This window comes from Podarcis liolepis (assembly GCF_965112155.1).
Source record: "Podarcis liolepis genome assembly, chromosome: Z".
NCBI classification, from domain to species: domain Eukaryota; kingdom Metazoa; phylum Chordata; class Lepidosauria; order Squamata; family Lacertidae; genus Podarcis; species Podarcis liolepis.
The window spans coordinates 47,755,143-47,766,268 of NC_139570.1; the positions used below are offsets into that span (position 1 = coordinate 47,755,143).

At 47.1% G+C, this 11,126-nt stretch overlaps 1 protein-coding gene across 2 annotated transcripts in view; it reads right to left on the reverse strand.

Moving 5' to 3' along the window:
- Positions 1 to 10,349, reverse strand: part of CERCAM (cerebral endothelial cell adhesion molecule) — a 35,483-nt gene extending 25,134 nt beyond the window's left edge. The window contains exons 1-5 of one of the 2 annotated variants that reach the window (XR_014521587.1): positions 10,030 to 10,348; positions 5,065 to 5,175; positions 4,370 to 4,487; positions 2,777 to 2,911; positions 348 to 552 (exon numbers count right to left, since the gene is read on the reverse strand). Coding sequence is in view for 1 of the 2 variants with exons in the window: in XM_083485872.1 (XP_083341998.1) it covers positions 348 to 552; positions 2,777 to 2,911; positions 4,370 to 4,487; positions 5,065 to 5,175; positions 10,030 to 10,280 (820 nt within the window). In the remaining variant the exon portion in view is untranslated. Of the gene's footprint in view, positions 1 to 347; positions 553 to 2,776; positions 2,912 to 4,369; positions 4,488 to 5,064; positions 5,176 to 10,029 lie in introns of both variants that reach the window. The other variant, XM_083485872.1, reaches the window with a different exon arrangement.
- Between the last annotated feature and the right edge of the window lie 777 nt (positions 10,350 to 11,126).

An 11,126-nucleotide genomic window follows, 5' to 3' on the forward strand; every position in this document is an offset into this window, starting at 1 on the left:
GACCCGGAAGTACTGGAAAGGGTTACTTCCAGGTTTCGCCGCTCGCGCATGCGCTGCAAAATGGCGTTAGGGGCATGCGCAGAAGCAGGGAATCGCGACCCACACAGACGCGGGTTGCGTTCTGTTCATGTTGCGAACGGGGCTCCGGAATGGATCCCGTTCGCAACCAGAGGTACTGCTGTATACACTTCCGGGTTTGCCGTGTTCGCAACCCGAAAGTTACGTATCCAGAGCGGTACGTAACTCGAGGGCCCACTGTATTATCAAGCACTTTCTGGACATGTGGAAACTCTATACAAATGCTAGCCATGATGGTCTGCCTCCCCCTTCTCCTTCTTCACTCTCACCTGCAGTTTGGCAGGAGTACGCAAAAACAATGATGTCATCAAATGGCCAGGTATAGCTGGGATGGGGCGGGTGAAAGGCCAGGTCAGCAGTGTCGTTCTTCCGCAGATCAATCAAGAAGGCGGCGTATACCATGGAGACAGCAAAGCACCCGACCCGCTGCCTGTTCTTGGTGGGAAAGTAGTCTGCTGTCCTACGGTAGTAACCCTGGAACGTGCGAGAGAGTCTAATAACCCAACATAGCCCAGTGCTGTGCCAATAACTGTCTGCCATCCAATTAGGAAACCATAACTCAAAACAGGAAAGGTCCTGCAGCAATGGAGGCTGGTCCACCAATCTCAGCTGCCAAATCCACCACCTGCATATTACTTAAAATTAGCCCGGGGGTCGGGGATGGGGGGGCAGCATTGCCTGTTTATCCTCCTTAAGAGTTGTATCCAACCAAATCCTACTCAGAGCAGACCCATGAAAAATAATGTGCCAATGTGATCTTGACTCTGCTATTATAACCGATGAATTTCAAGGAGTGCCAATTGGTTTCTGGGCCCAACGCAAAGTTCTGGTTTTGACCTATAAAGCCTCAAACGGCTCAGGACCGCAATACCTCAAGGAATGTCTCCTTCCATTTGAACCTACCCGGACCCTGAGATCATCCTCTGAAGCCCTTCTATGTGTGCCTCCTTCCCAAGAGGTCCAGAGGGTGGCAACATGAGAGCAGGGCCTTCTCTGCAGTGGCTCCCCATCTGTAGAATGCTCTCCCCAGGGAAGTTCACCTGGCGCTTTCCTGATACACCTTTAGGCGCCAGGCAAAAATGTTCCTCTTATACCAGGCCTTTGGCTAAATTGACATCTGATGTCATTTTAAATGTGTTGTGGATGGGGGTTTGGGTTGTATTTGTTTTTATTATGTATTCTGTGTTTTTTATATTGTGGTTTTATGTTGTGAACCACCCTGAGCTCTATGGTTATAGGGTGGTATACGAATTTAATAAATCACCGTATTTTTTGCTCTATAAGACTCACTTTTTCCCTCCTAAAATGTAAGGGGAAATGTGTGTGCGTCTTATGGAGCGAATGCAGGCTGCGCAGCTATCCCAGAAGCCAGAACAGCAAGAGGGATTGCTGCTTTCACTGCACAGCAATTCCTCTTGCTGTTCTGGCTTCTGAGATTCAGAATATTTTTTTTCTTGTTTTCCTCCTCCAAAAACTAGGTGCGTCTTGTGGTCTGGTGCGTCATATAGAGCAAAAAATACGGTAAATAAATAAAAAAATGTTCATTGGCTTTAGTGGACCTACTCTGAGTAGGACTAGCGCTGGATGCAACGCTTCCAGTAGGCAAAACTGTAATGACAAACTTCCACCTCTCATTCGTTCTGGCTCTGCCTACTGTGTGTCTCTGCCCCTCAGCAGTCACCCAAGAGGCCTGAAGGAATTTCAAGCAGGGCTGTGCCTTTTGGGAAAGGTAAGTGGAGATGGGCAAGAGTGGAAGGAACACCAAGGATGTACTCCCATGATCCAATGGTCCAGAAGCTTCAGCTGGCGCAGAACGCAGAGGTCCATATGCTGGAGGGAGCTCAATGCTTAGAGCACACTAGGTTTACATCAACTGCACACAATGCAAAGTGTTGGTTTTTACCTTTGAAGACCTAAATACTCCGGGGCCAAGTTATTCCATGAACCACTTGTACCCATACGAGCCTGCTATGGAGACCCCCTTCTTTCAGACCTACCTATCAAGCAGGTGGGAACAGGAGGCAGGGCCTTTTGGGTGGTGGCTCCTCACCTATGAAACTCCCTTCCCCAGGAGGCAGGTTTGGCCCCATCCCAGTTTTCTTTCAAGCAGGCCATACACACATAGGGTTATGTCCAACTAAGTCCTATTCACAGTAGGCTGGCTGAAGTTAATGGACATTCCTTAGGTCCCGTAACTTCAGTAGGTCCACTCCCAACTATAACTTAGTTAGATAAAACTTGTTGCTTTTTCAATCCACCTTAGCTCACGTAGCTGGTGGTTTTTCTAAACCTGCTTTTTAAATTCACTGTTTTATTCATTTATCAATCACCTTCTGCAATAGCATCAATGTGATTCACATATATATATATATTTTAGCATAGTTTTAAAATGTTGCAAAAATAAGAATAACTTAAACAGGCTTTGAAACAAAAATGTCTGTAGAAATAAAAATGTCTTCAGTTGTTTCCAGAAAGAACAAATAGTGAGTGAGTTCAGTCAAAGCCTGGCTGTATTTAGGATATATATTTGTTTTTCCATTGCTCTGACGGTGCATGCATTTTCACTTGCTGAATTGACTCTGTTGTCTCTTTGTAGTGCACATGTGGTCCTCCAGATGTTGAGCAATGACTCCCATCACCCCTGGCCATTGGCCTACATTACCTGGAGGGCTCAAGCACCTCCACCAAACGGGCTTACCTGAGGACTAATCCCACACCAGAAGTTGGAGTAATAGGTCTGAGAGTCCAGCATGGGAGCAACCACAGATTTGTTTTGTGCAATGAGGAACTTCAGAGTCTGGTTATTTGTCAAGATGCTGTCCGTGTCTGTGAACTGGGGACAGAATTAAAAGTGCACACTTTTATCTTGGCTGAAACCATGTCTGAAAACTAAACCCCACCCCCGAGGGAGCCTGGCAGGCACAACTGAACTGCATCCCTCCAAGGCAAAATTGCCTGCATGGATAGAAAAATCTCACCAAGTGCTCCAGTGGATTTGAAAAGGGCCCAAGCAGAGCAGCAACAAGCAGTCAAGGTTGGAAAGTGTGAGGCAAGATGTACATTTGAAGAAAACTAAGTCAGCCCCAGTGGCCACTATGGCCAAAAATCAGGTTTCATTTATCTGCTAATTAGTGGGTAGGAGTATTGCTTTAATAAACAATTTTTATTTTTCCCGCCCTGACCTGGCCACAGTGATCCATGCGACTGGCACCTCCAGGCTTGACTACTGTAATTCGCTCTACGCGGGGCTGCCCTTGAAGCTGTCCCAGAAACTCCAGTGGGTACAAAATGCTGCAGCGAGGCTCCTCACGGGGTCTCTGCCATGGGAGCATATTCACCCAGTGCTTTTCCAGCTGCACTGGCTCCCGGTGGAGTACAGGGTCAGATTTAAGGTGCTGATTTTGACCTTTAAAGCCCTTCATGGCCTAGGACCCTCGTACCTACAGGACCGCCTCTCCCGGTATGTTCCACAGAGGACCTTAAGGTCCATAAATAGCAACACCCTAGTGGTCCCGGGCCCCAAGGAAGTTAGATTAACTTCAACCAGAGCCAGGGCCTTTTCAACACTGGCTCCGGCCTGGTGGAACGCTCTGCCTCATGAGACCAGGGCCCTGCAGGATCTGATTTCTTTCCGCAGGGCCTGTAAGACACAGTTGTTCCGCCTGGCCTTTGGCTTGGAGCCAATTTGATTCCCCCCCCCCTTTCTTTTTTCTTTTCCTTCTCCTCCTGCGATGAGGCATTTTAATATTTTAATGTTTCAATATTTTAATGTTGTATTTTAATTTTGTTTTAAGTTGTAATCATTCAACTTGTTTTTATTATTGCTTGTTAGCCGCCCTGAGCCCAGCCTTGGCTGGAGAGGGCGGGGTATAAATAAAAAATTATTATTATTATTATTATTATTATTATTATTATTATTACTAAAGTTTTGCTAAAGTTGTTCACTACCATTTATGGAGCTGGCATGTTGCGTCTGTTTTACAAAGTTGTACATTATGTGAAATATTAACATATTGTACGATCTTGCCCTCCCTCCCTCAGGGTATTATGTATGTGCATACATACGTTTTTCTTTATGGTAAGTTTCTTGGAGACCTTCCGGATGACAAGCAACAAATAAGTGTGATAAGTAAATAAATAAATTGTGGCCGCAGCATTTGTAGAGCACCATGTTGAGGAAGGCTGAGGTAGATGAGAACCAGGTGCACCCAAAAGTGTCATCTGGAGTGGACAGAATGGAGGAGACTCGTGTTGGACATTTTCCCACCTCCAGATGATCGGACTGACTTACCAAAATGTAATCGGCCCGCTCAGATCGCGCAAAGCTCAGAGCTTCCTGTTTGAGTCTCATTACGTGCTCAAAGCGTGCGTCGCTCCAGTGTTTGGGCCCGTGTTCGTCAGGATAAGAGCTGCAAGAGGCAAGATGGTAAGCAGAGAGTGCAAGGCCTGTTCCTCTCCCATTTCCTTTGCACTGCGGTGCCTATTTTATGCAAGGCTTCAGGTTAGCACAGCCCTTCCATAGTGTGGTTCCAAGAAACACAGGAGAGCATTTAATGGTTCACTGGAGGGAATTAGAAGAGTTCTGTAGATGGGAAGATCCCCATGAATAAACCAACTCAAGGTCTCCACCCTAAAAAGGGTTCACAGCCTAAGAGCAAGGGGGAATGGCAACAAAATGTTGCAGCATGGTGTACAGTCCCCCTTGGCATGATCTGGCTTCAAGGCTCCATTTATGTTCCTTAAGAGGGTCTAAAGGTATTCTACCAACAGTTGTTCCTGCAGCAACTAGCATTGCCTCTGAACACAGATCTTTCTATTGACAACTTCTCCACAAAGTTACAGCTGCACCACATCAACCTTCTAAGAAGTACTGCAATTGTTTCTGGGTATCCAAATCCACCGTGATCTTCTTTGATTCCTGACCTATGCATGCTTCTCAATTATTTATGAAATTCAAGTAGGTCGGCATGAGTATTCCAAACTTACCTGGGCTCATCTATGGATCTCCACTCAATGTGCCGGTAGTGGCCTTCCACAGCAGTCAGCCACTCATGCAGTATTTCTGTTGTGTTGTCCACATTGTGGTCAGTGGCGCACCTGAAAATCCAAATTGCAAATGAGGGATCTGTTCCTCCTCAATTCACCGCTGGCCAATTTTACCCAAAAGCTGGCAGAAACAGCAAAGAGGGATCTCAAAGGGGACCGGTGGTGGTGGTTTCCAACTAGAAATCCAAGGTTGTGTGTAGCCTTCCAATTGGTTTGTCCAGCTGCTGTTTGCCATGCACAAAACATCGGCACTTTATGTCAGCAGAAAAACCTACTAGAACTGCAGATAGCTGGAGTCCAACAGTTTAATGCCACATAAGCCAATATAATTACTGTATACACGTTACTGGTGTGTATATACCCTGTGTATATTTGATACCCTGGGATGGCAGCATGATGCAAGTGGAGGAAGAAGTGGAACCTGCACTGTGGAAGGCTCCTATTCGGGGGGGCCAGCCAGCCATGCCCTCTTCCAGCACACTCCATTCCATTCTCCACTTGAACATTTGGGAACAAAAAATGGAAAACTTGCCAGGTCAGTGTGGGTTTACCCTTTTTTATTTTGTTAGAATAAAGGCAACCTGGACTTGAAAGCTGACAAACCCTCTCATCTACTGCAAGGTCATCTCAGTGCTGGCTAGGAAATCTGCAATTTAGACGCTATTGCAACCCAGTCAGTTCTTGAAAATTACATGTTAATTTCCCAAAGGGCTCCTGACTAGAGCATGGCTATGCCAGCACATCATCTCTGAGCATATTTATAGCTAGTGGCATGTATTCTTCGCCAAAACTTGAACTAGCTGGCATGGGCACTTTTTAACAGACCTTCCAAAGCAGAGATTGGGGGATCTGTGGCTCTCCACTGGTCTATAACTCCTATCATCCCTGACCATTGCCCATGCCTTAAAATGTGCTCCATATTGCTCCTTGGCAAGTGGGGCTTGTATTGGGCGCATCCGAAAGCAGTAATCGAAGCCAGTGTGAATTAGTCTGCAAGCCCCAAGTGGATCACCCAATGACATGATGAAGCAGGGTGGATTTGATTTAAATCAAATTGGTTTAAATCATGATTTAAATCACTAGTCAGTAAGACTTGATTTAAATCTTTATTTTTAAACAAAGACTCATTCTTGCTGGTATAATCTGAATATTTACAACCAGATGAAGATTTCATTTGTGGAATAATAAATTTTACAGTTATATCAAAAATTACTGGCTCTGTGTATATAAATTTGCAAAGGAACAATGGGATTAAGGTTTTTTCCCCTCAACTCTGTATGTTTATTTTTTAACATTTTTCCTGTGAAGGAAAGGCATGTTATCTCTGCAGACACAAATTCACACTTTTGAGAACTGCAAAAACAAGCATCTGTGATAATATCTGCTCGTTGGAAAAACTGCCTCAAATAATCTTACGGAAACCTCTGGAAGAGGTTGTGAATGGATTAATGGAATTCATTTACTAAAAAATTTAAACATTGCATATAAAGCCTCATGCTACATAATTAAAAACAAATCCTTATGTCCTGATGTATAAAAAGCAGGAATCTGAACGGGGCTCAGAAATCCCCAGTTAGGCCACAGCAGAGCCAGTGGTATATGGCGAGACTGCTTCAGTTCCTATCTCAGAAAGAAATGTATGCAGACAATTTGGGAAACTTTTTCCAATCCTGAAACAAACCCCAATGTATCTCAAGGTAGTGAAATGTCCCCAAAACAAAGGAAGGTGTGTGGTATCCGAAGAAGAACCCATGAATCTGCTTCCTTAGATTGGTTTCCGGAAGGGGAGTGTTGTCAGCCCACCACAGCAAAAAGAGAAAGGACAAAAAATACCAGAGTCTTGTGGCACAAATTTATTAAGACAGACGCTTTTGTGGTCCAGAGTCCTTGGCATGTTGTTTCCCTGCAACCTCAATCCTTTCTCTTCTCTCTTGGCAACCGTGCTGGTGTATACATTTGCAAATTTAGGATTACAGTAGTACCTCGGGTTAAGAACTTAATTCGTTCCGGAGGTCCATTCTTAACCTGAAACTGTTCTTAACCTGAGGTACCACTTTAGCCAATGGGGCCTCCCGCTGCCACTGCTGCATGATTTCTGTTCTCATCCTGAAGCAAAGTTCTTAATCTGAGGTACTATTTCTGGCTTAGCAGAGTCTGTAACCTGAAGCGTCTGTAACCTGAAGCATCTGTAACCTGAGGTACCACTGTACACTTCATGGATCTGAAAAAACAGACTTCCATCTGCATGCGCTACAGGAATCCCAGAAAGGGAGTTCTCTCTGCCCTGCCACACGGACTCCCTCCAGCAGTGTTGAACAAGCCAAGAGCCACAGGTCCAAGAACGAAACTCGAGGAAAATTAACTTGGTTTAAAAGAAAGAACAGATGCTAATATATAGCAGATTAAATTGCAGGTCTAGGATGCCGTCTCTCCCGAACTGGACTGAGACATCATTAAGAGGCTTGTGCATCAGTTTAACAGAGACAGCAGATGGAAAACAGCTCATGAGCTCTTAAAAAAGAAGATTTATACTACCAGGGTAAGGTTTCCTACAAGATCGTAGAATAGGCTATAAAACACGCCTGAAGCGGAGAAGCTTTGGAACAGAAAGGGAGGGAATTCTGTTGTCTCTGCAGAGTACTGAAACATGGGGTGGGAGGCTGGAGCGGAGCAGTCCCAGCAAGGTTAGGGAAATGGGGCATCAGGGGGTTGGAAATAAAAAGGCAGGCAACACGGAGGGCTCTCTGGATGCCATTCAACAGGGGTGGGGTGGGGGACATGTGACCTTCCAGATGTTGTTGGACTACAGCTGCCATCATCTCTGGCCCTTGGCCATGCAGGCTTTTGGGGTTGGAGGGAAGATCTGGAGTCCTAGAAAAGCCAGAGGGCCACAAGGAATAACTAGGAGTTGGAAAACAGGAGACCTGCCTGTCATTTGACTCATGGTCTGCATGGATACGGACTACCGGGCTGGCAGAAAAAACTGACATGTCAACTGTGAGTGACCAAAGAAAAATTAGACCAGAATAGGCAGGAACACCATGAGAAGGGACAGAAACAGTAAGAAATTTCACACTTGCTGGCCAAAGGCAAGTTTTCATGTTCAACCAAGTGCCAGCATGCACTGCTGAAACAGCTTTCTGTAGCCTCCATAAGGACTAGAGACTAGAAACGTACTTTTTAAAGGTATAAAGCCTAAAGACCACCACAAATACAAAGACATATCTGGAGAGACTTCCAAATCTTCCATGCTATGTGTCTTAATGATCCTCTGAAATTCATTATAGCTGCTTTCAGGCTTTATGGAACAGTGGTCATACTACATTTTGTTCCATTTGTTTATCTGTTTACCCCACCCCTGCGGTAGAGGTGAAGGGAAACAGCCACTGCTCAGGATCTGCTACCCCAGCCTTCCCAAATGTGTAGCCTTGCAGGTATTACGCTGGATGCAAACTCCCATCATAGCTCCGCCCACTGGCCATGCTGGCAGGAACTCATGGGAACTGGAGTCCAACCACACCCAGAGGACCACAGGTTTCTTATTCCTGCCACAGAAGCCTCCACCCTAAAATGCTGGTGTGGTTCCTGCAGCTCTTTCTCCTGAAGCTCCAGTGTAACTAAAAAACTTGCCATGCTAGCCTGGGGATGAGGAAACTGTGGTCACCTGGGTGTTGCTGACCTACAACTCCCACCACCCCTGGCCACAGTAGCAAGGGCTTATGGGAGCCCAAAGTATTACAAATGCTTTTGATTACAACCACCCCTGTGTATCCTTAGAGAGGGCTTATATGCACACAAAAACTTCTAGAATTTTTGTTCCTTCCAACGGGAGGTTTCCCTCCTCAAAGAGGGAGGGGGTACATTAAAGAGAAAACAAGTGTTGGGGGATGCATTCACCAACAATTAGCTGACCTCATCAGTGCCCACCTCTATAAAATGAAGTCTTCTAACAGGGCACCAGCTCTCCCCATTGATTTGCATCATAGGAGGAACATCTGTGTAGCCTTTCAGATGTTGGAGGCCTCAGCAACTGAAGGGCTACATGTCATAGCTGTCAACGTTTCCCTTTTTTTTAAGGGAAATTCCCTTATTCCAAATAGGATTCCTCGCAAGAAAAGGGAAAAGTTGACAGCTATACTACATGTTCCTCACCTCTGATCAACACAACAACAGCTCCATTAGATCCTATTGGGTCTGGAAGGATAATGGCCAGGTCTGCCCTGAAAATGGGCAGCTGGCCCTGCGAAAACAACAACATGTCAACACAAGTAGCAGCAACAACAAACTAACACTCTGGGAAACAGTCCAGATACCGTGCAAAACTCAGCACTCCTTGTTCAGGCACCCCAAAGAAGACTTCCAGAAATGTACATGCTCCTGTGCCCCCACACTAGACACCAGAAGTAATCAGGGCTCGCCCCAAATCATGCTCACCTATATACAGTACCCCAAAACCATGCCCTGCAGGGCAACAGAGTCTCTGCTCCTCCCTAGACACCCTCCTATAGCTGCCAACGTTTCCCTTTTTTAAAGGGAAATTCCCTTATTCCGAATAGGATTCCTCGCAAGAAAAGGGGAAAGTTGACAGCTATGCACCCTCCCCCCACGCTGAGGTCCTGCACACCTTTGCACGGCCTGCCCAAGGTTCAAAACAGGCTCAAGCACGTTCAAACCTTGCACTCTCACTACAATTGAGGATACCTACCAGCACCCCAAAATTAACTAGGTTCCCCCCACAACTAACCCTCACGCTCATAAACAATTTTCTAGGGCTTCTCGAATCAATCCTAAATTGGGCTGGGAAGGGGGAACCCCCAAAACTCCATCCTGTCCCCGCTTGCCGCCGCCTCCTCCCCCCCCCCCCCAGTCAGCGTCAGCGCAACTTAAAGTTGCTGCGCCCCTTACCAGATGGAGATGCGCTCTTTGGGGTAATCCATGCGCTCCAGGGCCCCCAGGTAATGGGGCAGAGAGTGCTGGGAGTTGCGAGCCAGAATAGCGAACACCACGGTTGGAAACTCCTCCCGCGGTCCGGCAGGGCTCCCCGTCCTCTCAACATCCTCCCCCTCCTCACCGGGCGGGGAAGAGACCCCCAAACCGGAGCGCAGAAGGAGAAGCAGGGCGCAAGGGAGAAGAGACGCGGCCGCGGGCGAAACCATGTCTCGGAGGCTGCAAAACTTATGGGCGCGCAGGGTGGGGGCGAAGACCGACGTTTGGGAGGGGAGAGGCGAGGAGAGGGCCAAGGGGGCGGGCCCGGGACACGGGGGGGGGCGGGGCCGAGAAATCCAACATTTTAGTAAGTCGCCTTATGTTGAATCATAGAGCTCAATGTTGTCTGCGGCTTTCCTGAATTTCAGGCAGGGAGATTCCCCCCACCCCAGGTCAGCCCAGGGCCTGAATGCTTTGGAATACCGGTTGCTGGAAGCCACGAGTTGGGAAAGTGCTCTTTTGCGCTCCAGTCCTGCTTGCGGGGACATCTGGTTGGCCCTTGTAAGAAGAGGGTGAAGAAGCACTAGATGGGTCATTGGCGCGCACGCACACATAATAATAATAATAGTAATAATAATTTATTTGTACCCTGCCCATCAGGGACGCGGGTGGCGCTGTGGGTTAAACCACAGAGCCTAGGGCTTGCTGATCAGAAGGTCGGTGGTTCGAATCCCCGCGATGGGGTGAGCTCCCATTGCTCGGTCCCTGCTCCTGCCCACTTAGCAGTTCAAAAGCATGCCAAAGTGCAAGTAGATAAATAGGTACCGCTCCAGCGGGAAGGTAAACAGCGTTTCCATGCGCTGCTCTGGTTTGCCAGAAGTGGCTTAGTCATGCTGGGCACATGACCCGGAAGCTGTACGCCGGCTCCCTCAGCCAATAAAGCAAGATGAGCGCTGCAACCCCAGAGTCATTCGCAAGTGGACCTAATGGTCAGGGGTCCTTTATCCTTTACCTAGCCCATCTGGCTGGGTTTCCCTAGCCACTCAGGGCAGCTTCCAACAAAGACCAAAAATACA